Source organism: Oratosquilla oratoria, chromosome 7 (assembly GCF_046742065.1).
Source record: "Oratosquilla oratoria isolate Oo_2021 chromosome 7, ASM4674206v1, whole genome shotgun sequence".
Lineage (NCBI taxonomy): Eukaryota > Metazoa > Arthropoda > Malacostraca > Stomatopoda > Squillidae > Oratosquilla > Oratosquilla oratoria.
In genome coordinates, this window is record NC_134783.1 from 30,521,283 (window position 1) to 30,545,428 (window position 24,146).

The window sequence follows — 24,146 nt, forward strand, 5'->3', positions numbered from 1 at the left end:
CCGCTAAGGGGAAACACCCGTCAACACATCACCCTTACCGGAGAGGTCAAGCATTCTCTTCTCTGGTGGAAGGACCCGTGCAACCTGCTCGTGGGGATGCCCCTCGGCCCATCTCCCCCCGAAGTCCTCCTCTTCTCTGACGCCTCCAAGGAGGGCTGGGGGGCCCACCTCAACGACGATCACATCAGCGGTTCCTGGTCCACGGTCGAGCGGACAGCCCATATCAACTGGCTAGAATTGAAAGCGGTACTGCTGGCTCTCCATCACTTCTCGGGTCAAATCTCGGGGAAAGTTGTGGGCATCATGTCGGACAATTCCTCGGTAGTAGCCTACCTGAACAAGCAGGGGGGCACAGTCTCCCAGGACCTCTGCCATCTCACTATGGAGATCCTCTTATTAGCCGAGAACCTCCAAGTGGCACTCAGAGCTCGCTACATCCCAGGGAAGAAGAATGTCTGGGCAGACCACTTCAGCAGAAGGAGTCAGGTAATCAGCACGGAGTGGTCCCTCCATCCGGAAGTGGCGACCTTCCTCACCAACAAATGGGGCTCCCCTCTGGTGGACCTTTTCGCCACCAGATGGAACCACCAGCTCCCGGTGTATTTCAGCCCTCACCCGGATCCGCTGGCAGCGGGAGAGGATGCTCTTCTGCAAAGCTGGGACAACCTCGACACCTACGCTTTCCCACCGTTTCCCTTGCTCCAGAAGGTGCTCCAGAGAGTACGAACCGCATCCAACCTTCGGATGACTTTGATCGCTCCCTGGTGGCCGGAAGCCCCATGGTTTCCAGACGCCCTCGAGCTAGCAGTGGAGGAGCCCCTGGCCCTTCAGGGAAGACCCGACCTTCTACATCAACCAGTCAACGGGGCCTGGCACAAGAACCCGTCAGCCCTGGCACTTCACGCGTTCAGACTATGGTCCGGATCCTCCTAGAGAAGGGTTTCCCCAAAGAAGTGGCAGAAGACATGTCCTCCCCTATTCGCTCTTCCTCAGCTACCCTTTATCAAGGGAAGTGGAATGCTTTTGCAGAATGGTGCCACTCCCGAGCAATAGCCCCAGAGCAAGCCACCATTCCTCTGATTGCCTCCTTCTTCCACTTCCTCCAGAAGTCCAAGAAGATCTCCCTCTCGGCAGTGCAGGGCTATAGGGCAGCTCTTAATCAGGTGTTTTCTCTGAAGGGCATGGATCTAGCCCTGTCTCCAGAAATTTCCATGCTCTTCAGACATTTCAGAAAATCATGCCCCCCCAGGGAGATCACTTCTCCTCCATGGGATGTGGCATTAGTCCTCAACGCTCTGCGGGGCCCCCCTTACGAACCCCTCCAAGATGCTAATTTCAAGGACCTCACCTTGAAGACAGTTTTTCTCTTGGCCCCGGCGTCTTCCAAGAGGGTCGGGGAGTTGCATGCCATCTCTTATCGAGTCGCCCACTCGAAAGGATGGCAAGAGGTCTCCTTCACTTTTCTGCCCCAATTCATTGCCAAAAACCAGGATCCGGCCAAAGCCGACCCTAGATTCTGGTCCTTTAGTATTCCTTCCTTGGACGACTTTGTAGGGGGCGAACATGCGGAAATGGTCCTATGCCCGGTATGTGCTATCCGGACCTACCTCAAGAGGACGAAGCATCTTAGACCAGACTTGCCAAGACTGTTCGTCTCTACCAGGGGTACACCCAAGCCCGTCACTAAGACTTCCATTTCTTACTGGATCAAGGAAGTCATCCACAGGGCCTACGCCTCGAGCCCCACAGATTACCCTGGAGCAAAAGCTCATGACCTCAGGGCAATAGGGCCCTCCCTAGTCTTCCGAAAGAATCGGTCAGTCAACCAGGTCCTTCAAGCAGGTATATGGAAGTCCCAGACTACGTTCACTTCCTTTTACCTCAAAGATGTCATGTGGAAATCCGTAGGGACCTTCTCTCTAGGCCCCATAGTGGCCGCCCAAGAAGTCCTGAGATAACATACCCCTTACCAATGGCACACAGCCAACCCTGAAGCCTCATCCAAGTTCTGGATCGGCAACCACGGGGATACCTATCCCAAGTCCTTCTCATACTCCTACATTCCCTTACCTCACCGAGGGCTCTCAAGCATTCCAAGGGAATCAGTTCGAGCCCTGCAAGGGGTACAAAGTGAGTATGCCCTGTCTGTCTTCACTCTGGGAACAGATCCAGGTGCCCTTCACAGTTTCGGGGAATGTATAAGGGTCTGGTCAACGTAGATCTTAGCACTCTACATTTTCTCCTTACGAGGGTTTCCCAGGCTAGATAAATACTTCCTTCCCCCCTAAGTCCAAGTCTCCTTGGGTAAGGAGTACCGAAGAGTTTGTATTCTTCGGAACAAATGTAATTTTCGCAGGAAAATTAATTTTTCCCTGATACAAACCTGAGGTACTCCTTACCTCTAATGGCCCTCCTCATCCACCCCGCTAGTAGTTCCTTCTCCCTGGCCTGTCAACCCTCGTGACTAATTTCATACCTGGCTCAGACAATGGAGCTTCTACCCTCCTACCCTTGTGGGGGGAGGGGGGGCCCCCCTTGCCCCAGGAGGGCCCCTTACTGAGGATAATGGTTGCCCAGACCCTCGGAGTGGTGTTTTCAAGCACACACAGTGTTAGCGGTAGAAACGCGCCGCGTATCCTTGGGTAAGGAGTACCTCAGGTTTGTATCAGGGAAAAATTAATTTTCCTGCAAAAATTACATTTTTGTTATATATATGTATGAAGTGGATGGGTGTGATTGGACCCAGCCACTTCTATAAAGGGGAATGGGCCTTTCATACATATAATATTTTTACAGTATAACTGGGTAACACATGAATAATTTTTTTTTATGAAATAGTTGGATTAGTTTTCAGATTGTATTCAGTAATGTTTACATACTATCATAATTTGATTTTACATATCTACATATATATATATCAAGGGTTTTTTCCCCCTTACAAAGGAGGCAGTCAAAGTCAAAGGCATAAATCCATTCCCACCCATTTCTTCTCCACATGCTCCACTTGCATTCACCACTCACATTCACCACTCCTCCCATCCTCTTAGTTTTCGGCTCCTCCTGGATGACGGGACATCCCTGCATCTCACCCACTGCTGTGGATCAGAAGCAATTTAGCAAGACACAGCACATCCAGAGCAAGGCCACTTCATTTAATCTGCAAACCCCTCTCTCTATCCCCTCATGCAGAAAAAGAGAAGACGGAGAGAAATCTCTTTAGGCTGCATCAAAATATCATTCACACATATTCCCTCACCCCTGATCCCCCACCCGCTCCCTTCCATGCATCATAGCATTATCCGTACACAACCATTCTCCACTCACCCCTATCTTCTGTCTTCTCCCTCCCTTCCTTTCTCAACAGACATTCCCCTCTTTCCCAATTCCCTTTTTATCCCATCCATCCATCTCATCCTTCATTACCCCCTCATGTTCATTTCCTTCACCTGTGCCTTCCACACCTCTTTTACTAATCTTTTCTTCCATCCACCACCCTGTACCATTTGTACTTATGCTTAACTTTTTTCCTAAACACTGTATTTGCTATCATCAACTCTAGACACATCTCCACCAACTCCACATTATAATTTTTTCTTGGCACTCCACATTTCCGAACCACTGTCTATTGGTTCATTTCCTACCCAGATCTCACAATACCACCACTTGACATTTCTCCGTAATCCCTCTATGCACTCATTTAAATCTATCCAAAAACCTTCCTTTCCTCTACACTCTTCTCACTACCAGGCCCATATGCACTTACAAAGACCCACATCTCCCCAATTTCACTTTCATCCACCTTAACCTTGAAGAAACCTTCCATTCAAATACATGCTTACCTATCTCTTCACTTACTAGTAAAGCCACCCTTTCTCTCCCTTGTCCTCTCCTCACTCCTGAGACCCCCCAACTACACTTCCAAACTCAAACTCGTCCCTCCCTTTCAACTTACTTTCACTCAATGCCAACACATCCATCTTTCTCTTCCCTTTTACTCTCATCTGTACCACTTCCATACACATTAAAAGACCCAAACCATAGAGTTCTGGTTGGAAAACTCCCAGACCCTCTTATGCCTTATATGTATATATATATATATATATATATATATATATATGTATGTATGTATATTTATATATATATAAGAAATGTCCCCTTTGGGGCTACAGAGATTAGGATACCTAGTGCCTAGTCCTATCTCTGTCCCATTTTGGTCACCTTTTACGACAGAAATGGGAACACTCGGTGGCTGTATTCTTTCTCCCCTACCATAGGGTTCGGTGAAAAATGAAATGTTTATTCAGAGAAGTGGTAAGGATAGTATTAATCACTTCAGTACAATGATGCCTACATAGGCATCATGAGGCACAAGTGGGTACATGAGGATGCTGGCATTGGTATCTTGATTATATATACTTTTTTATGGAAATGAGTTCCTCCTGGATTCTGTGAATTGGCTTGATCACATTTTCTGTGTTTATTATTACTCAGAGTAAAAGAGAATGTGTAATACAGCAGTGACTTTATATTTTATATTGTGAGTAGTGTGATGCATCTTACATGTGGCAGTCGATATTGCACGCAACGACATAACGGAGGGACAGTTGCAGTATAATAAAGTAGCATAATATCTCTATGAATAGAGATTTCTTCTATCACAGACAAAATGATGTGTGCCTCTAGTCCATAGGAACACCCCATATAGACCCTAAAGTATCAGCTGCATGCTACTGAGCAAATTTAAATCCCACAATAGCATGCAGCCGATACCCCAGACAGGTATTGATCTTAATACTAATAAAGTCTTTCTGTTGCAGGAGTTTTGCAAAGTTTGACTGTGTGTTCAACAGAGAGTAAACCCAGCTACATGGAGGTGCTGGGCCAGGTGGATTTACGAGATCCTCATAACTGCCACACAATTCACAATTCTTTGGCTGTCTTCACATCCATTCTCATAGCACGGCATTGCTTTACCTTGCGGGACTTTGTGCGACATGTTGTGGTGCCATCCCTCATTGCTGCTTGGAGTAAAGGTATGTTGTATACAGTTTTGGTTATAGAGTAATCTGTTTAGTACTAATGAATTCCCTTGAATTTCATTGATTGGGAACTGGTTGCCTTCCAATGGCTGGTAACAGCCCTCAGGTCTTCTTATAGACTTTTTGTGGGAAGAAAATTGTGGAAATTGGCAACAGTCTTCTTCATCCACTTGAGAAATTACATAGCAGACAAGAACAAATTACTTCAGGCCACATCTCTTTATCGTCTAATCACAACCAATCTCTACTCACCTAACTCTTGCCCTCTTCCTTCCCTGCTCAATATACATAGCCCTTGTACCTAAGGTTCTTCTTCACCAGATCCATCCACCACATTTTTGCTATTACCCTCAAGACTAGTCATACATACATACATACATACATATACCAAAGGCTTTTTCCCCCTACACGGGGGGTAGCCATAAAGAAAAAACTAGTCAATGTGAATTATAAGTAATAAGTATCAACTGGTTTTCAGGGAAAGGAAACCCAGAAGCAGAACCTGGAGCAAGACTAACATGCCATCTTTTGCTCCGGATATTCAAAGGCGTTGAAATGCCTCATCCCTCACAGTATGCAGCAGGTTAGTGCTAAAACCTTCAGTTTTGTACACTGATAATATTACCCATTTGATATGGGACCAACAATGGTTACATCACATCATATATATCTTGTCAATATGGAAATTGACAAATTTGTTCGACCAAGTCCCTATGTTATATGTAAAAAATTCACAGGTGTACAAGTTGTGTGTGGTTATGTTACATGCTACCATAAATTGTGGTGCCTGCTCTGTTGTACTGTATGAAAATTTGAGTGAAGTACAGTATTCATCATGTGGATTCACACCACTGAATGCATCCTTTGTCCTTGCATTTGGTGGTCATGTGGAAAAAAAAAAACTTTCAACATCTTTGCCACTACGTGGACTAAAAATAATTTGTTTCCAGATATTTATTGTTTTTAAAGGAATAAAAAGCAGGATATTTTTTCATTCTTATTTCAAAATACTTTCAGCATCTCCACAGGGAGTGTCTACCAGCCTGTCACAACGTAGCATTCGGCTAAGCTGCGATAGACATCTCTTGGCAGCGGCTCACACATCAATATCTGTGGCTCCAGTCCTTGCAGTCCTGAAGGTTATCATACCATCTGTTTGATCTGGTTAATACTTTTTTCTCTCTCTCTTCTTCTTTTTTTCTTTCTTTTTCTAAAACAGTTAATTCTTTGTAGTCCTGGGAATGTAACTAATCAAGGATGGCATTTTACTGTATAATAACGTCACAAAATTCAGACTCGTTTTCTTTGTTGCAGGTTTGTGATAATAATTTGTGGTTATTGTTGATGCTAATAAGAACACGGGTACGTGTGTTCACTTATGCAAAGTAGACCACTTGGAAAAAGAAACTAACAAAGCAGAACGCTTTCGTATATTACATCTTCAATGCAAAAAGTACATAGTTAATAGAATTACATAGATTATATATACATGAAAAAGGAACAAGGACAGTTTACATAAGGGTAGAGGACATTTACCCCCTGGAAGGCAGTCAGTCAGGTCGCAAGGGTCCATGCGTCCACTAATGAGGGTAGGGCAACACTAGGTCACAGTCGCAGGGTTACATTTTACCTGTTATTATTTTGCTTATTTCTTGACAGATAAAATTGTCAAGTTTATAGAAGCCCTTGTGTAGGTTGATATTTTGATCACTGGTGGTATGTTTCAAATTGTATAGCTACCTTCATGTTAGAATCATGATGTGAGCATTTTCTGTATAGGCCTCTTTAGGAGGGTCATGATTATAAGGTCTCATACTATAGGTATAAATGTTATTGATTTGACAAAAGCTTTGGAAGTTGGTCCTAAATTCCTTGTATTTACTTTTTATAGGCAATGCTGATTGTAAGTGATATTCCAACTGGCCAGAATAAAAATCAAGCCTCCATCTCGGACATCCTCGGCACATCTGACATGGCTGGTGCATCTAATGATTCTGACATGATGGGGTGTGTTGATAGTTTACTTACATGTTACTGTAGCATTTGTTTGAAGTATTTATTTTCCTTGGCTGTAAGAAGGTTCTCCAGACAAGTGTGTGTGTGTATGTGTGTGTGTGTGTTTTAAGTTTACAAGGCCCTCTGTGAGAGGCACTAACCTAGCCTTCCAGTAGGGTGGAGTTTGTGACGTTAAACCATATCATCATTTATTTTATTTATTTATTTATTTACGCAAGCATCCTTTCTATAACCTTTTAAGTGGAGAGGGAAGTTAAATAAAAGTGGAGAGATGGAAAAGGTGGAAGAGAAGGAGAATTGTAAGCTAAAGAAAATACGAATCTGGAAGATGAAGAAAGTGTCTGGGGAAAAGGATGGAAATTGCTTGTTTTCAGAGGGCATGAAGGAATATGAGAATGGAGGGAAGTGGAAGTGAGCCATTTGTTGTTTGCAGATGTTACTATATTCATAGCTGAGTTTCATTTGAAACTTGCAGCCCTACAGCAGCTGGCAATGGTTCTTGGGCTCTCCCATAGATGCTAATGCATCATTTTGAATTAATTTGTCATTGCCATTGATAGAGTAGATACTTGCCTTTTGACTCTGTTACTTCCTCGTGTTCACTCCTTCCACCTCTGCCTTCCACACCTCTTTTACAAATCCTTCTTCACTCATTCTTTCCATGTGTCCAAACCTTCCTAATACTCTTTCATCAACCCTATCTCCCAACTCCCTTTCCACCCCTATTGTCCTCCTCACCTCCTCATTTCTCACTCTATCTAGCCTAGTAACCTCTATCATACTTCTCGGGCATTTCATCTCAAACACATTCAAACTCCTTTCTTTCTCACTTATGTTCCATGTTTCTGCCCCATACAGTGCTGTCGGCACAGTATCACTCCTTCATACAATCTCCTCTTAGTATCCCTTCCCAAATGTCTGTTTCTCATTACACTTTTTAATCCCCCAAGGCATTCAGTTGCTTCTCGCAATCTACATTCTAATTCCACCTCCACTCCTCCCTTTCCTGTCACATTCACACCCAAGTATCTAAAACTATCCACTCTTCCTCTAGTCTCTCTCCCTTAATACTCACTTCCAGTCTGCTGCCACTTTCTCCCCTTGTACATCTCATCACCTTACTTTTACCCACATTTATCTTCAACTTCCTTCTTTCACACACTTTCCCAAACTCTGTCACTAACCTCTTTAATACCCCCTCTAATCCTGCTACAAGCACAGTGTCGTCTGCAAACAACAGCTGGCTCATCTCCCACTTTTCTCCGTTTTCTTTAACTATCTTCAATCCCTGACCCACTACCCTTGCATTCACCTCTCACACCATTCCATCTATGTATAAATTGAACAGCCAGGGTGACATAACACATCCCTGATGAAGTCCCACCTTTATCTCAATCCACTCACTCTCTATATTTCTAATCCTAACACAAGCTCTACTACTCTCGTAAAAACTCTTGACTGCTCTTAACAGCTCTCCTTCTATTCCATATATCTGCAAAACCTCCCACAGTGCCTTCCTGTCTACCCTGTCATAAGCCTTTTCCAAATTCATAAAAGCCCAAAATATCCTTACCTTTTCCTATAGCTTTCTCACACATCTGTCTTACCACAAAAATCTGATCTACACAACCCCTACCTGTCCTAAATCCACACTGTTCCTCACCAATTACTCCCTCTGTTCCTGTCCTAATCCTCTCAATCAAGACCCTCCCATAAGCCTTCACAAGCTAATCCCTCTTAAACTACTGCACTCACACTTATCCCCCTTTCCCTTATGAAGTGGAACTATACAGGCACTCCTCCAGTCTTCTGGCACTCTACCCTCTCTTAAACAAACATTAAATAACCTCACCAGCCAGTCCACCATCACTGTACCTCCTTTTTTCTAGACATTCTGCATGGCATCCATCCAACCCAGATGCCTTACCTTGTAAGGGGTGAAAAGTCCTTAGTGTATAGATAGATTGATAATACATGAAGCATGTACTTATTAAAGTAATTTCCCCTTGATATATACTTGAGCAGCAAGGGTGTTGACAAGGCCAGTCTGGCGGACTTTGCTCGCTATGCCTTAAGGCAGATCTGCTCCCAAGATTGGGTTCGGGAAAGATGTCTCAAGATTCCAGAAGAATTGTGCAGTGCAGACAACTTGTTGGATAGCATTCTCACAAAGTCTCAGGTAAGTCAGTTTGAATATGTAGTGAATTGATCCCATGATATCTTTCCATGAAGAAATTAGCACCAACTCTATTGTCTTCTTTATTTTCATTCCTCCATTTCTCAATTTCCCCCTTCTTATACCTCCCCATATTATCTCTCTCCATTTCTGTCTCTCACTCTCTTTTGCTCTCACTCTCTCTTGCTGTCTCCTTCTCTCTGTCTCTCACTCTCTCTTGTTCTGTCTCCTCCCTCTCTCTCTCTCTCTCCTTCTCCCTCTCTCTTTCTCCCTCTCTCCTTCTCCTCTCTCTTCCATCCTTCTGTTCTCTCTCTCTCTCTCTCTCTCTCTCTCTCTTCCTCTCTCTTTTAGTACTTCTACAAATCCCCATCTTGGGTAAAGGATGCATATTATTGTGAGGTTCAAATCTGCTAAGTATCATGCAGCTGATACTTTAGGGTCTATATGGGGCACCCCTACAGACCAGAGCCACACAACATTTTGTCTGTGATAGAGGAAATTTTTATTCATAGAGAAATTATGCTACTTTATCATTATAATGTGACTGTCCCTCCATTATGCTGTACCACTTCTCTGAAGAAACATTTCCTTTTCCACTGAACCCTGTGGTAGGGGAGAAAGAATACTGCCACCAAGTATTCCCACTTAAGTTATAAGTGGAGACAAAAACTGTACATGGATAGGACTATACATCCTACTCTCCGTATCACCAAAGGGGACATAACTAAAAAAGCAAAGGCATAAAAGGGTCTGGGAGTTTTCCAAACAGAACCCTAAGGCTTGGGTCTTTTAATGTGCATGGAAGTGGTACAGATAAGAGTAAAAGGGAAGAAATAGGCAATATGTTTGTGAGAAAAAAGATGGATGTGTTGGCATTGAGTGAAGCTAAGCTGAAAGGGCGGGGTGAGTTTGAGTTTGGGAGTGTAGTTAGGAGGGTGTCAGGAGTGAAGAGAGGATGAGAGAGAGAAGGGGTGGCTATGTCAGTAAGTTAAGAGATAGGCAAGCATGTGTTTGAGTAGAAGGAGGTTTCTTTAAGGTTAATGTGGATGAATGTGAAACTGGGAAGGGTGATGTAGGTCTTTGTAAGTGCATATGAGCCTGGTATTGAGAAGAGTGTAGAGGAAAGGGAGACTTTTTGGATAGATTTAAATGAGTGCATAGAGGGTTTAGGGAGAAATATCAATGTAGTTTGATTGGGAGATCTCAATGCTAGGGTAGGAGATGAACCAATAGTATGGGAAGTATGGAGTTCCAGGAAAAAATAATAATGGAGAGTTACTGGTGGAGATATCTAGAGAGTTGATGATAGCAAATACAGTGTTTAGGAAAAAAGTCAAGCATAAGTACACATGGGAGGGAGTGGTGGATTGAACAGTGGTAGATAGGGCTTTAATGGATTATTTAATGGTAACCAGGAGAATAGTAGGAAGAGTTTAGGATGTACACGTTCTAAGGGGAGAGAGTGGGGGAATAGCAGATAAATTTTTGGTGAAAGGTAAGTTGAGAGTGGAAGATAGATGGAGAAAGAGGAAAAAGTGGGTAAAAGTAAGGTGATCAGATGTACAAGGGTGGCAACAGATTGAAAGTGAGTATTAAGGGAGAGAGACTGGAGGAAGTAGATAGTTTTAGATACTTGGGTGCGAATGTGGCAGGAAAGAGAGGAGTGGAGATGGAGGTAGAATATAGATTGAAAGAAGCAAGTAAATGCTTTGTTGGATTAAAAAGTCTAATGAGAAACAGACATTTGGGAATGGATGGTGAGAGGATATTGTGTGAAGGGGTGATTGTGCCAACAATACTGTATGGGGCAGAAACATGGAACATAAGAGAGGAAGAGTTTAAATGTGATTGAGATGAAATACCTGAGAAGTATGATAGGGGTTCTAGGCTAGATAGAGTGAGAAATGAGGAGGTGAGGAGGAGAGCAGGCATGAAAAGGGAGTTGGGAGATAGGGTTGATGAAAGAGTATTAGGATGGTTTGGAGACATGGAAAGAATGAGTGAAGAAAGATTATTAAAAGAGGTGTGGAAGGAGTGAACATGAAGGGGTGACCAAGGATGTTAAGGAAGGGAGAAGACAAGATAGGGGTGAGTGGAGAATAGTTGTGTATGGATGATGCTGTGATGCATGGAAGGGAGTGGATGGGGGATGGGAGAGGGGGTGAGGGAGTGGATGTGCTGTGTCTTACGACGATGCTTCTGACCCAGGGCAGTGGACAAGTTGCAGGGATGACCTGTCATCCAGGAGGTGCTAAGATAAGAGGGAGGGTGGAGGGGTGTGGAGTGTATTCAGGGATGGAATGGGTGGGAATGATTTTATGCCTTTTCCTTTTTGGCTACCTCCCTTGTAAGGGGGAAAAAGCCTTGGTATATGTATGTATGTATATTAGAATTTTAAATATGAAACTGAAAAATAGTAATTATAAATAAACTTTGATAGAAGTTCATCAAATTATTTCAGGCTCAGCGGTTACTTCATCAAATTTGCCACCCAGATGCTCCAAACCAACCAAGTGATGCATCTATGGATGAACAGACAAGAATTTCAAACATCCTAGAGGTTTGTTTATGTTCATGTGTTTATATACAGCACTGTATGGGGCAGAAACATGGAACATAAAAGAGGAAGAGTTTAAATGTATTTACCTAGTTGTAGTTGTATTTACCTAGTTGTATTTTACGGGACTAGAGCTATGCTCGTTTTGACCCATTTTTGTATCTTTCCACATCCGGTTTGCTTTTGAATTCGTGTATAGTTCTGGCATTAACTGTTTCACTGTTCAATTTGTTCCAGATGTCAATCACTCTGTGTGGGAAACTGTTCTTTTTTCAGATCTCTTCTGTAGCTGTCTTTAGTTTCTTTGCGTGTCCTCTTGTTTCTTTTTGGTCCCATTTTAATAGATCATCTCTATCAAGAACTTCCATTCCTTTCATAATTCTGAAAATGGTCAACAAATCGCCTCTCTCCCATTTCTGCTCTAACATTGTCTGTTGTAATTTCTCCAATCTTTGTTCGTATGTCAAATTTGATAGTGTAGGTGCCATCTTAGTCACCGCTCTTTGGATTCTTTCTAATTTCTTTGTGTTTTTCTTTGTGCTAGGTGCCCACATTGATATAGCATATTCTAGTTTCAGTCTTATTAATGTAACAATTAATTTCTTAACCATCTCTTCATTCATGTAGTCGAATGCCACTTTCATTGATCATAACAAATTGTAAGTTTCTCCAAATATCTTGTTTACATGTGTGTCAGGTGTCAAGTCACTTGAGATGATTATTCCTAGGTCCCTCTCTGAGTTAACTTTCTTTACTTCTTTGCCTCCAATCATACATTTTCCCGAAACTCTATTTTTGCCTTTTCCGAACTCCATTATGCTACATTTCTTGATGTTGAAATTCATTTCGTATTTCTGACTCCATTTCCATACTTTATGTAGGTCATCTTGTAATGATCTGCAGTCTTCTTCTGTTTTCACTCTTGAGCAATTTAGCATCATCAGTAAAGAAATTCATGTAACAATTCACTCCTTTGTCCATATCATTTATGTATATGGCAAACATTAAGGGAGCCAAAACAGAGCCCTGAGGGACGCCACATTTTACTTCTTCCCATTTTGAGTTTTTATCTCTAAGTACCACTCTCATCTTCCTTCCATTTAGAAAGTCCTTCATCCATTCCAACAGCCTGCCTTGAATTCCTCCCATTTCTTCAATTTTGTTTATTAATTTTTTGTGTGGTACCTTGTCAAAAGCCTTTTGCAGATCCAGGAAGGTGCAGTCCGCCCAACCATCTCTTTCTTGTATTATTTCAATCAGTCTTGAGTAAAAGCATATTAGGTTTGTGGTGCACGATCTTCCACTTCTAAAACCAGATTGTTTGGGGTTTATTATATTGTTTTCTTTCAAATGTTTGATCCATCTGCTTCTGATGCTCTTTTCATATATTTTAGCTATTGTACTAATGAGGGACACCGGTCTAAAGTTTGTAGGATCTTCCCTGTTTCCTCCTTTATGTATTGGCACTATGTTTGCATCTTTCCAATCTTGTGGTACCTTTCCCTCTTTTAATGAGAAGTCTATTATCTTATGTATTTTATCTGTCAGTTCGTCTATGCACTCTTTTAATATCCAATTTGCGATGAAATGTTTGATAAGTATGGTAGGGGCTACTAGGCTGGATAGAGTGAGAAATGAGGTGAGTGGGAGAGTGAGAGTGGAAAGGGAGCTGGGAGATAGGTTTAATGAAAGAGTATTGGGATGGTTTGGATACATGGAAAGAATGAGTGAAGAAAGATTAGTCAAATAAGTGTGGAAGGCAGAGGTGGATGGAATGAACAGGAGGGGGCAACTGAGGATGAGATGGATAGGTGGGATAAAAGGAGCATTGAGAAAGAGGGTATGTCTGTTGAGGAAATGAGAAGACAGGAGATAGGGGTGAGTGGAGAATGGTTGTAAAGTGAAACTTTACAGGCACTCCTCCAGTCCTCCAGCACTTTACCTTCTTTTAGACACATAAACTTCACCAACCAGTCCACCATCACTGTACCTCCCTTTTTTAGACACTGCAAGACACCCATCTAACCCATTTTAATAACTACTTTCATCTCATCTTTTCCTATTTCTCCTCCATTGTCCTCATTCATCACTGTTATTTTCTTAGCTCTTCCCATTGCAACTAACTTTCCCTCCCTATCCTCCTTCATATTTAGCAGTTCCCTAAAATACACTGCCCATCTTTCTTTTACTGTAGTCTCTTCCATTATCATCTTTCCATTTGCACCTTTTACCTTTTCTTCTCTACTTGATCCACTCCCTCTTCCTCTCATAATTTCTTTCCAAAACATCTTTTTATTACTTTCAAAATTTTCTGTCATACTCCTACCCCATTTCACATCTGCTCTCGTCTTTGCCTCCTTTTATCTTATGCTTTACTTCTCTTGTCTTTTCTTTGCACCTCTTTGTGAATGGACTGTAAATTGACAGCCCAAAGGGACTTCTCCTGCTCTGCTCTATTTCTGCATGAAGGGATAAGGAGGGAGGGTATCACATAGATAAAATGGTGAGGCCCTAATTTGGATGTCCCGTATCTTGTTGCATTGCTTTTGACACAGACAGTGGGTGGAAGCCAAGGATTATCTGTCATCCATGAGGAGCTAAGGTAAAAGGGAAACAATTTGTGTGACAAATGGGATTGGGATGGTTGGAGGCAGGTGGCTACCCAACTTGTAAGAAGGAAGAAGCCTTTGGTTTGTAGATAGATAGTGATTAAGACTGAAGAAGTGCGAAAGTAGTATAGATATCCTTTTCACAATTTTCTTTTGTGCTAAGAATTTTAGGTGACGATCTTTCATCCTACACCAGCAGATACCCTTTTGTACATTTTTTATCAGACCTTTTTCCACTACCCCCATCTCTGTCTTCATAGTTTATTAAGGTAGTCTCACCCCTTCAGTCTTAAAATTTATTTGCAAAAACTGCAGTCCCTCTTATAAGATGGGTGTTCAAATGAAAATATACACCCACCTCACAGCTAAAAATTTACATACAATATCTACACCCACCTCATGCCCTACGTGTTGAATAAAATGATATAATAATTAGATTAAATTCCATAAAGAACATCAGCAAATACACCTTTTTAGGATCTGGATGAATGGGGACTAAGGATATCATGGCTCGACCTCCATCTCATGTACAAGCAGCACCAAGAATCCAACCATGATCTGCAGCTGTGGTTAGACAATGTGGCAAAGGCAGCTATTGGTGTCTTTCATCTTAACCATGATGATGATCAACTGCAAAAACCAAGGCAAGGACTTGCATTAAATATTTGTAGATTAATTGTACAAGATAAGTGATTGTAACTCATCACTGCATCAATACTCAGTTAAGATATTATGCATGATGTAATGTGTGTAGCTTGGAAGTTCTACTAGCAGTGGTGAAGGTAGGAAATTTCTTAAGAGCATTATAGAGAAACAAAAGTATTTCAGTTGAAGTTTTAAGATTTGTTTAGATAAACACCTAAGCAAGATGCTGTAATGCCTGCCATATATTTTATATATTTTTTATTTGTTTGTTATTATTTGTCTGTTTGTTTGTTATTATTTATTTAATTATCATTTATTTGTCCATTTATTATTATTTACTAATTATTGTGTTTATTTATTATATAACTTTACCTATTTATTTATGTTATTTATTATTATTCATATTATTATTATTTTTTCTTATTTATTTATCTTTATTATAATTTTTTTGCATCTGACCTAGTTATGGACCAAAAGGTCTACTTTGTAATCCTTATGACAGGGTAGACAGGAAGGTGCTGTGGGAGGTATTGCAAATATATGGGAGAGGAGGAAAGCTGTTAAGAGCAGTGAAGAGTTTTTATGAGAGTAGTTGAGCCTGTGTTAGAATCAGAAATGGGGAGAGTGAGTGGTTTGAGGTAAAGGTGGGACTTCGCCAAGGATGTGTTATGTTGCCTTGGCTATTCAAATTATACATGGATGGGGTGGTGCAAGAGGTAAATGCAAAGGTAATGGGTTGGGGATTGGAGATGGTTAGAAAGTGGAGAAAATGTGAGATAAGCCAGCTGTTGTTTGCTGACAACACTGCACTTGTGGCAGAATCAGAGGAAGGATTAAGGAAGTTAGTGATAGAGTTTGGGAAGGTGTGCAAAAGAAGGAATTTGAAGATAAATGTGAGTAAAAGTAAGGTGATGAGAAGTACAAGGGGAGAATGTGGCAGCAAACTGGAAGTGAGTATTAAGGGAGACTGGAGTAAGTAGATAGTTTTAGATACTTGGGTGCTAATGTGGTGGGAAAGGGAGGAGTGGAGGTGGAGGTAGAATGTAGATTGAGCGAAGCAAGTAAATGCCGTGGTGGATTTAAATGTGTAATGAGAAATAGACATTTGGGAATAGATGCTAAGAGGAGATTGTATGAAGGAATAATTTTGCCGACAACACTGTACAGGGCAGAAACCTGGAACCTAAGAGAGAAAGAGATGAGTTTGAATATGTTTGAGATGAGGTGCCTGAGAAGTATGATAGGAGTTATTAGACTGGATAGAGTGAGAAATAAGAAGACAGAAGATAGGGGTGAATGGAGAATGGTTGTGTATGGATAATGCTGTGATGCATGGAAGGGAGTGGGTGGGGGACGGAGGGGTGAGGGAGTATGTGTGAATGATATTTTGATGCAGCCCAAAGGGATGTCTCTCTGTTTTTTCATTTTCTGCATGAGGGACAGAGAGGGGGTCGCCTATTAAATGAAATGGCCTTGCTGTGGGTGGTGCTGTCTTGCGACACTGCTTCTGACCCAGGGCAGTGGGCAAGATGCAGGGATGACCCATTATCCAGGAAGAGCCAAGATAAGAGGGAGTGAATGGGAGTGGAGTATGTGGGGATGAAATGGGTGGGAGTGGACTTTATGCCCTTGTTTTTTTTTTGGTTGCCTCCCTAGTAAGAGGGAAAAAGTCTTTGGTATATGGATGATGTGATGTAAAGTTAAAGTTAAAAGTTGCCGGGTTTCAGTTCTGATATCAGTCTCAAAGACTCTCCTCAGAACATCAGCTGAGGCAAACGTCACCAGTAAACAGCTTAAGTTCACAGACCTGGACGGAGCTAGATCTGCTGACCCTGACTATGAGGCCAGGGCACTACCACTGTGCTGCCTCACTCTTAGTTTTCCCACTATCCTGTATAAAGAAGTTGAAATAATTTTATATGCATATATTTAGAAATGCCATTACAGACTGCATTCTATCAATTTTTAGGAAACAAAAGCCACAGTCCATTTGGTTGGTGGCACCCCTAATATCAAAACTGCCCAAAGACGTCCAAGGCAGAGTTCTCCGAAATGCTGGTAAGACCTATGTATGATATAGTGTAGGTACTCCATAGTTTCTCTCTCTCTCTCTCTCTCTCTCTCTCTCTCTCTCTCTCTCTCTCTCTCTCTCTCTCTCTCTCTCTCTAGATTTCATAATTGCTTCTTGTATATTTCAAATTACAAAGGGGCTTATTATGGATTTATTAATGAAAAAAGTGAAATGGCTTTGACTTTGGCTTCCTCCCTTGTAAGGAAAAAAAGTCCATGGTATATGTATGTCTTAATGAAAAAGTAAATAAGAAATTTATTAGTGGAATTCTGATATAAGGAATGCTATTCTCACAAATATTTGCTTATATTAATGTATTCTATACTGATCACTTGCTAAAATGTGAGTACTGTAAGTAATATTTTTACATAGCCATCTTCTTTCTTATTCTCGTAACAAAAGGCCATGTTCTGGACACTGTCAACTTTGGTGCCTATTCGGGTAGTTCTTCCTCCTCTTCAACAAATACGAGGCAGCCACCACAACCACCTCAGCCACCACAGCAACCACAGGTCTCCCAGCAGTCATCATTGCCAGTGGGTCACACCTCCCTTGTATCTCACAGACCCTTCCTGCAACTGGTTCTCATGTGTTTGGAGGGCCAGGATGACCAGCTCTCAGATCTACTAGGTTCCTTACACACACAGCTGACACAATTCCTCTTACTTAACAAAGACGTAAGTGAGAAATGTTGGTAAATTGGAAGACCTTAGCCATTTAACCACTTCCATATGGTGACACCTACGTAGGCATCATGAGGAGCAAGTGGGTACGCAATGATGCCGACGTCAGCGTCTTGATTATATTTATTGTAGTCGTACCTACGTAACCTCTATTCTCTCTAAACTGGCTTCATTCATATTTTCTATGGTTATCAAAATTCACGGGTGAAAGAGAACGAACGATTGAGTACTGACTTTATTTTTTATAATGCGATTATTATGACGCAACATCGCACATCGGGCAGCTAATGCTACCAGACGTGCGATGTGTCCCGGAGTGAAGAGGTTAACAGTCACCAGTTCATTTTATTATGAAAAAAATATGATATGTAGATTGTGTGATGTATTTTATAATTAATGGTATGTATAGAGTGTAGGTAGTGTTCTTTTCTTTGCTCCAATATAAGGAGAAAACTGGGCCACCTGAAGACGGAAGAGGACGTCAGTTGATGTTGGAAGCTTTAGGTCTTCGCTTTTCGCTGCTTGGTGGCCTCTTTGATGTCATTACTTCCACATACTCCAGTTCAACCATCACAGAGTGGGCTTTGCTCCTTGTACAACTTATCATCTTTGGAGTCATTGATCTGACAAACAACAGGTTAGTTGAAACTTATTTTGGCAATGGAACTTTTCATGCAGTAGAAGGATGCTCTCTGGCCAAACAGATTAGAGTGTTGCTACTCGTGGTGGAGGTGGAGGTTTATCACAGTTCAAAGTTTGCTGCCAACGAGTTGGACCAAGGACATGTTTAATTAGATTCCACATTACAAAGTCCTCTGAAAGGGGCACCATCCTAGCCTCCTGAGAGAGGGAGTATCATGACATTAAATCAAACCATCATCATTGTCAGTGCTCATATTATTGGCTGTATGCAGGGGAAAAGACCTTTTGGTATGTGTATATATGTAAGAATGAAAAAAAAAAAGAACAATATATGTACATCTATCTATTGACCTATATACCAAGGGCTTTTTCCCCTATACCAGAAAGGTAGCAAAGTCAAAAAGCATGTACCACCCATTCCACTCCCATCTACCACCCTTGGCTCCCTCTCATTTTAGCTCCACACATAAGATGGGTCATCCTTGTATCCTACCCACTCCCTTGTGTCGGAAACAATGCAGCAGTTTCATTTTATATATTTATATACATACATATACCAAGGCTTTTTCCCCCTTACAAGGGAGGTAGCCAAAAAGGAAAAGGCATAAAATCATTTCCACCCATTCCATCCCTGAATACACTCCACACCCCTCCACCCTCCCTCTTATCTTAGCACCTCCTGGATGACGGGTCATCCCTGCACCTTGTCCACTGCCCTGGGTCAGAAGCAGTGTCACAAGACACATCACATCCGCAGCAAGGCCGCTTCATTACCGTATTTTCCGGCATATAGTGCGCGACTTTTTTCCGTTGGAAGGGCCTAAAAATGGGGGGGTGCGCGTTATCCGGTGGTGCGCATTATCTACGGCCTACGATAAAAAATTCTGCGGCTGTGTGTGTAATTTTTTTCACAACAACGTGACGATGTTGGCCGTCACAAAGTCGGGAGGCACACTTCTCTGTGACGTTCCGTGAGAACAAGAACAGCCATGGTGACATGAAAGAATACGCCAGCATGGGCTACCGTATATAAATATTTGGTATAGGTAGGTATCTATCGAATCTTATATTTCATGTTTAAATAGGCCTAAACACCATGAAACATGATCAATATTCATGATATTTGCCCATGTTCACAGCATCCTAGTTTGAATTTTTATGTTGGCTTTGTTGCCTCACTTTAGGTATGGTACAAATTCCGTTGCGGCCGTTCATAAACTCGTGTCAAACACCTGACTACAACACCCTCTTTCGGGAGTTATATTAACTAAACGTCACCTCGATGAGAGACTGTCCTATTTTACCACTGTCATTGCAGGTTCAAAGCTAAAACGAAACAGTCTGTAGTTTGTTTCAGTATTAAATAAAAAATGGTAAAGACGAATTATTTCCTCAAGATATAAAATGAAAATTTTCTGTAAAAATCCCGAAATTTTTCTGTATATTTTACTTTCAATAAAAAATTTTAGATCATATTTCCTATAAAGTAATAAGGGACCAACGCACAACATGAGTCATATACTGGTACATGTAGTTCCGACTTTTTCTTAGTTGTGTCCTGATTGATGCCTATTTAGACACTTAATTTAGTGACAAATCAACAGATTTCCCATCGGTGGCTCTAGCCAATGAAAAATACTTCTCCATGTAACCTCGTTCACATGATATAAATACCGAGGTAAAACTGCGTTATAGACAAATGTGATCGGGCATGCGCGTTATACGTCGGTGCGCGCTATCTGTGTACTGAGATAACGAAGTGCATGGGTGCGCATTATAACCCGATGCACATTTTAAGCCGGAAAATACGGTAAATCGGCAACCCCCCTCTCTCATATACCAAAAGCTTTTTCCCCCATAGAAGGGAAGTACCCAAAAAACAAAGGCTTAAAAACCACTACCACCCATTCCATCCCTAACATACTCCATTCCCCTCCAAAGTCTGAACACACACCTACCCTTCACCCATCCAAACCCCCTCATTTCCCCTCCCATCTTAGTACCTTGATGAGAGGGTAACATCACTCGCATAATTCATAAACTACTTATATTCATTTACAAATAGCCATCTGTTTACAAGACTCGACATCAAGCTACATGTAGTTGTGTTTGCTTTATTTGTAAATACACACATACATTATTTTTATGCCTTGGCTGGTTACCTGCTTTATGTGGGGGAATAACCCTTTTGATGTATACATAGATAGGTACCCACACACTTGTACATAAATACATATCCCTTTCTTAACACCTGATTTATAGTATACTATCTATCCTTTCAGTGAACTATTCAACACTGTTTTGGATATGTTGGCAACTTTAATTCATTCCACGCTTGTGTCAGAAGGCACTTCAGAATCGAGAGAAGAAAATAAGAGGCATTATTATAATTTGGTTAAGAAAATAAAAAAGGTAAGTAGTAAATGTACTCAAAATTAAGTAAGATTAATCCTTTTGTTGTTACAGTTTATAAGTTATTGTAGTTTCCGTCGTTGGGTTTTTATTCAGCTGAGGGAAAACCTGAGAGGAAAGGTAAAATGTTTTCTTGTAGTTTATGACCAAAGTCTCTTATTCAGATACTTGCTAAGCAGTTTTACTCAACTTATATTCTGTTATTCATTAAGCAAAATGGCTAGGCATGGGAGAATCATTTCTCCTGCACCCCCATACATATATATATGCGAGAGGTAAATGCAAGGGTAGTGGGCAAGGGATTGGAGATGGTTAAAGAAAATGGAGAAAAGTGGGAGGTGAGCCAGCTGTTGTTTGCGGACGACACTGCGCTTGTGGCAGGATCAGAGGAGGGATTGAGGAAGTTGGTGGCAGAGTTTGGGAGAGTATGTGATAGAAGAAAGCTAAAGATAAATGTGGGTAAAAGTAAGGTGATGAGATGTACAAGGGGTGAAAGTGGCAGTAGACTGGAAGTGAGCATTAAGGGAGAGCGACTGGAGGAAGTGGATAGTTTTAGATACTTGGGTGCAAATGTGGCAGGGAAAGGTGGAGTGAAAGTGGAGGTAGAATGTAGATTGAGAGAAGCGAATAAATGCCTTGGTGGATTAAAGAGTGTAATGAGGAATAGACATTTGGGAATGGATGCTAAGAGGAGACTGTATGAAGGAGTGATTGTGCCAACAGCACTGTATGGGGCAGAAACATGGAACATAAGAGAAGAAGAGAGAAGGAGTTTGAATGTGTTTGAGATGAGGTGTCTGAGAAGTATGATGGGGGTTACTAGGCTAGATAGAGTGAGAAATGAGGAGGTGAGGAGGAGAACAGGGGTGGAAAAGGAGCTGGGAGATAGGGTTGATGAAAGAATATTAGGATGGTTTGGACACATGGAAAGAATGAGTGAAGAAAGACTAGTAAAAGAGGTATGGAAGGCAGATGTGGAGGGAGTGAACATGAGGGGATGTCCTAGGATGAGGTGGATGGATGGGGTGAAGGGGGCTTTGGGGAAGAGGGGAATGTCTGTTGAGGAAGGACGGGAGAGGACAGAAGACAGGGGTGAATGGAGAATGGTTGTATATGGATGATGTTGTGATTGCATGAGGTGGAATGGGCGGGTGGATGGGGGGTGAGGTAGTATGTGTGAGCAAAATTTGATGCAGCCCGAAGGGATTTCTCCCCGTCCTCTCATTTTATGCAATGGGGGGACGGAGAGGGGGGGTCGCTGATTTAATGAAGCGGCCTTGCTGTGGATGTGCTGTGTCTTGCGACACTGCTTCTGACCCAGGGCAGTGGACAAGGTGCAGGGATGAACCGTCATTCAGGAGGTGCTAAGATAAGAGGGAGGGTGGAGGGGTGTGGAGTGTATTCAGGGATGGAATGGGTGGGAATGATTTTATGCCTTTTTCTTTTTGGCTACCCCCCTTGTAAGGGGGAAAAAGCCTTGGTATATGTATGTGTATATATATGTATATATAATATATATATATATATATAATATATATATATATATATACTTATTCAGATACTTGCTAAGCAGTTTTACTCAACTTATATTCTGTTATTCATAAAGCAAAATGGCTAGGCATGGAAGAATCATTTCTCCTGCACCCATATATATATATATCTCAGACTCGGTGTTGCAGTTGGTAGAGTCTCAGACTGTCAATACGGAGGTATTGGCAGTACCTGGTTCAAATCCTGCCAGGGCTGAAATTATTTCAGTATCGCTGCGCTTCGAGTCGTTACTCCAACTCTTGTGGGCGGGGAGTTGGGGGTGTGTGTGCATGTAAAGGTCATAGCATTACCCATAGATTGGACATACGAGCTCAGAGCTCTCTTCCGGGAGGGAAATAACTGTTGATCATGAGTACAACATGTGATCCAAAGGTCAAGGTGAATGACACAAAAGTGTGCAAAGTTATACACACCTGTTCCCATTAAATCCCTTTAACCTATTTGCAGGAGATTGGTGAACGTAGTAGCGTAACGCTGCGTCTTGTTCGCCAACTAATTCCACTTCCCAAGGTGCAGGCAGAGGTGATTACCCTGGAACCATGGGGAAGTGTCACTGACACCAAGGGTAATCGACTGCAGGAGTTTGACAAGGATAAGAAACATGTAAGTGGACATATTTTTATTATGTGTATCATCCCAATGGCTACCTCCCTTGTAAGGGGGAAAAAGCCTTGGTATATGTATGTATGTACCATCACAATGCAGACGTAAGACAAAGGAGTGATTGTACCAACAACATTGTATGGGGTAGAGACTTTAAGGAAGGTAGAAAGGAGGAGCCTATATATGTTTGAGATGTAGTGTCTAAAAAGCATGGTGGGGGGTTGCAAGGATGGATAGAGTGAGAAATGAGGGGGTAAGGCAGAAAGCAGGTGTGAAAAGAACTGAGAGATGGTTGATCAAAGAATACTTGAATGATTTAGGCATATCAAAAGAATGAGGGAAGAAAGACAAGCAAAAGAATGTAGAAGCCAGAGGTAAATGGAGTGTACAAGGTTCTTGTGGTGATTGTTACGTAGCTCCTCATTTCATTTTGTTTGCACGGTTTTCCTTTAGATCAGAGGCAAGGAAAATGGTTCTACCCTTACTTTTCCTTATGATGAAGGGGATTATCTTTATGGAGTGGTTTGGTGACTTTTGTGTGCTAGGAACGATGCTAAAGGTGATGGAAAAGAAGTAAATAGAAAATAAAGCAAAATTGATTACAGTGAGATTAAATTTCTTGTGTAAGCTGGACTTCCCTAATTTTTTCTACTTTTGTTTTTCTCCCAAAGGGCCTTCAAGCAGCTGAGAAGCAGAAATTAAGCCCATGGGATTTACTAGATGGTCATCGTAACCCTGCTCCACTGTCTTGGGCATGGTTTGGTGCTACACGGTTAGAACGTAAACCTCTCAAATACGAGGAAGCACATCGATTACTCAGGTAAACTGGGCATGATTAGATGTACAGTTTACTCTTTTTGAAATAAAATTTCTGTCACACTCTTACCCCATTTCACATCTGCTCTCCTCTTTGCGTCCATTATCTTATGCTTTCCTTCTCTTCTCTTTGTACCTCTCATATGATTCTATCGTCTTATATTGTAACAAATCTGTGAATGCTCATTTCTTCTCTTCCACAATCTTCTTTGTTTCATCATCCCACCACTCACTAATCTCCCTTCTATTCCCTCCCGTTCTACTTGTTCAACACACCATCTTTGCACACCTTGTGACCCCTTCCTTGAAATATACCCATTCCTAGT

The 24,146-nt window shown here is 41.8% G+C and overlaps 1 protein-coding gene across 3 annotated transcripts in view; it reads left to right on the forward strand.

The window, feature by feature from the left end:
* kto (mediator complex subunit kohtalo) overlaps nucleotides 1-24,146 on the forward strand; it is a 71,573-nt gene that overhangs the window by 43,827 nt on the left and 3,600 nt on the right. For all 3 annotated transcript variants that reach the window (XM_076187866.1, XM_076187867.1, XM_076187868.1), the window contains exons 22-34: nucleotides 4,818-5,033; nucleotides 5,518-5,622; nucleotides 6,057-6,178; nucleotides 6,931-7,046; nucleotides 9,081-9,234; nucleotides 11,693-11,791; nucleotides 14,875-15,041; nucleotides 17,012-17,100; nucleotides 17,516-17,790; nucleotides 18,243-18,433; nucleotides 20,721-20,850; nucleotides 22,849-23,004; nucleotides 23,676-23,824. In XM_076187866.1, the coding sequence (XP_076043981.1) occupies nucleotides 4,818-5,033; nucleotides 5,518-5,622; nucleotides 6,057-6,178; nucleotides 6,931-7,046; nucleotides 9,081-9,234; nucleotides 11,693-11,791; nucleotides 14,875-15,041; nucleotides 17,012-17,100; nucleotides 17,516-17,790; nucleotides 18,243-18,433; nucleotides 20,721-20,850; nucleotides 22,849-23,004; nucleotides 23,676-23,824 (1,969 nt within the window). The remainder of the gene's footprint in view (nucleotides 1-4,817; nucleotides 5,034-5,517; nucleotides 5,623-6,056; nucleotides 6,179-6,930; nucleotides 7,047-9,080; nucleotides 9,235-11,692; nucleotides 11,792-14,874; nucleotides 15,042-17,011; nucleotides 17,101-17,515; nucleotides 17,791-18,242; nucleotides 18,434-20,720; nucleotides 20,851-22,848; nucleotides 23,005-23,675; nucleotides 23,825-24,146) is intronic.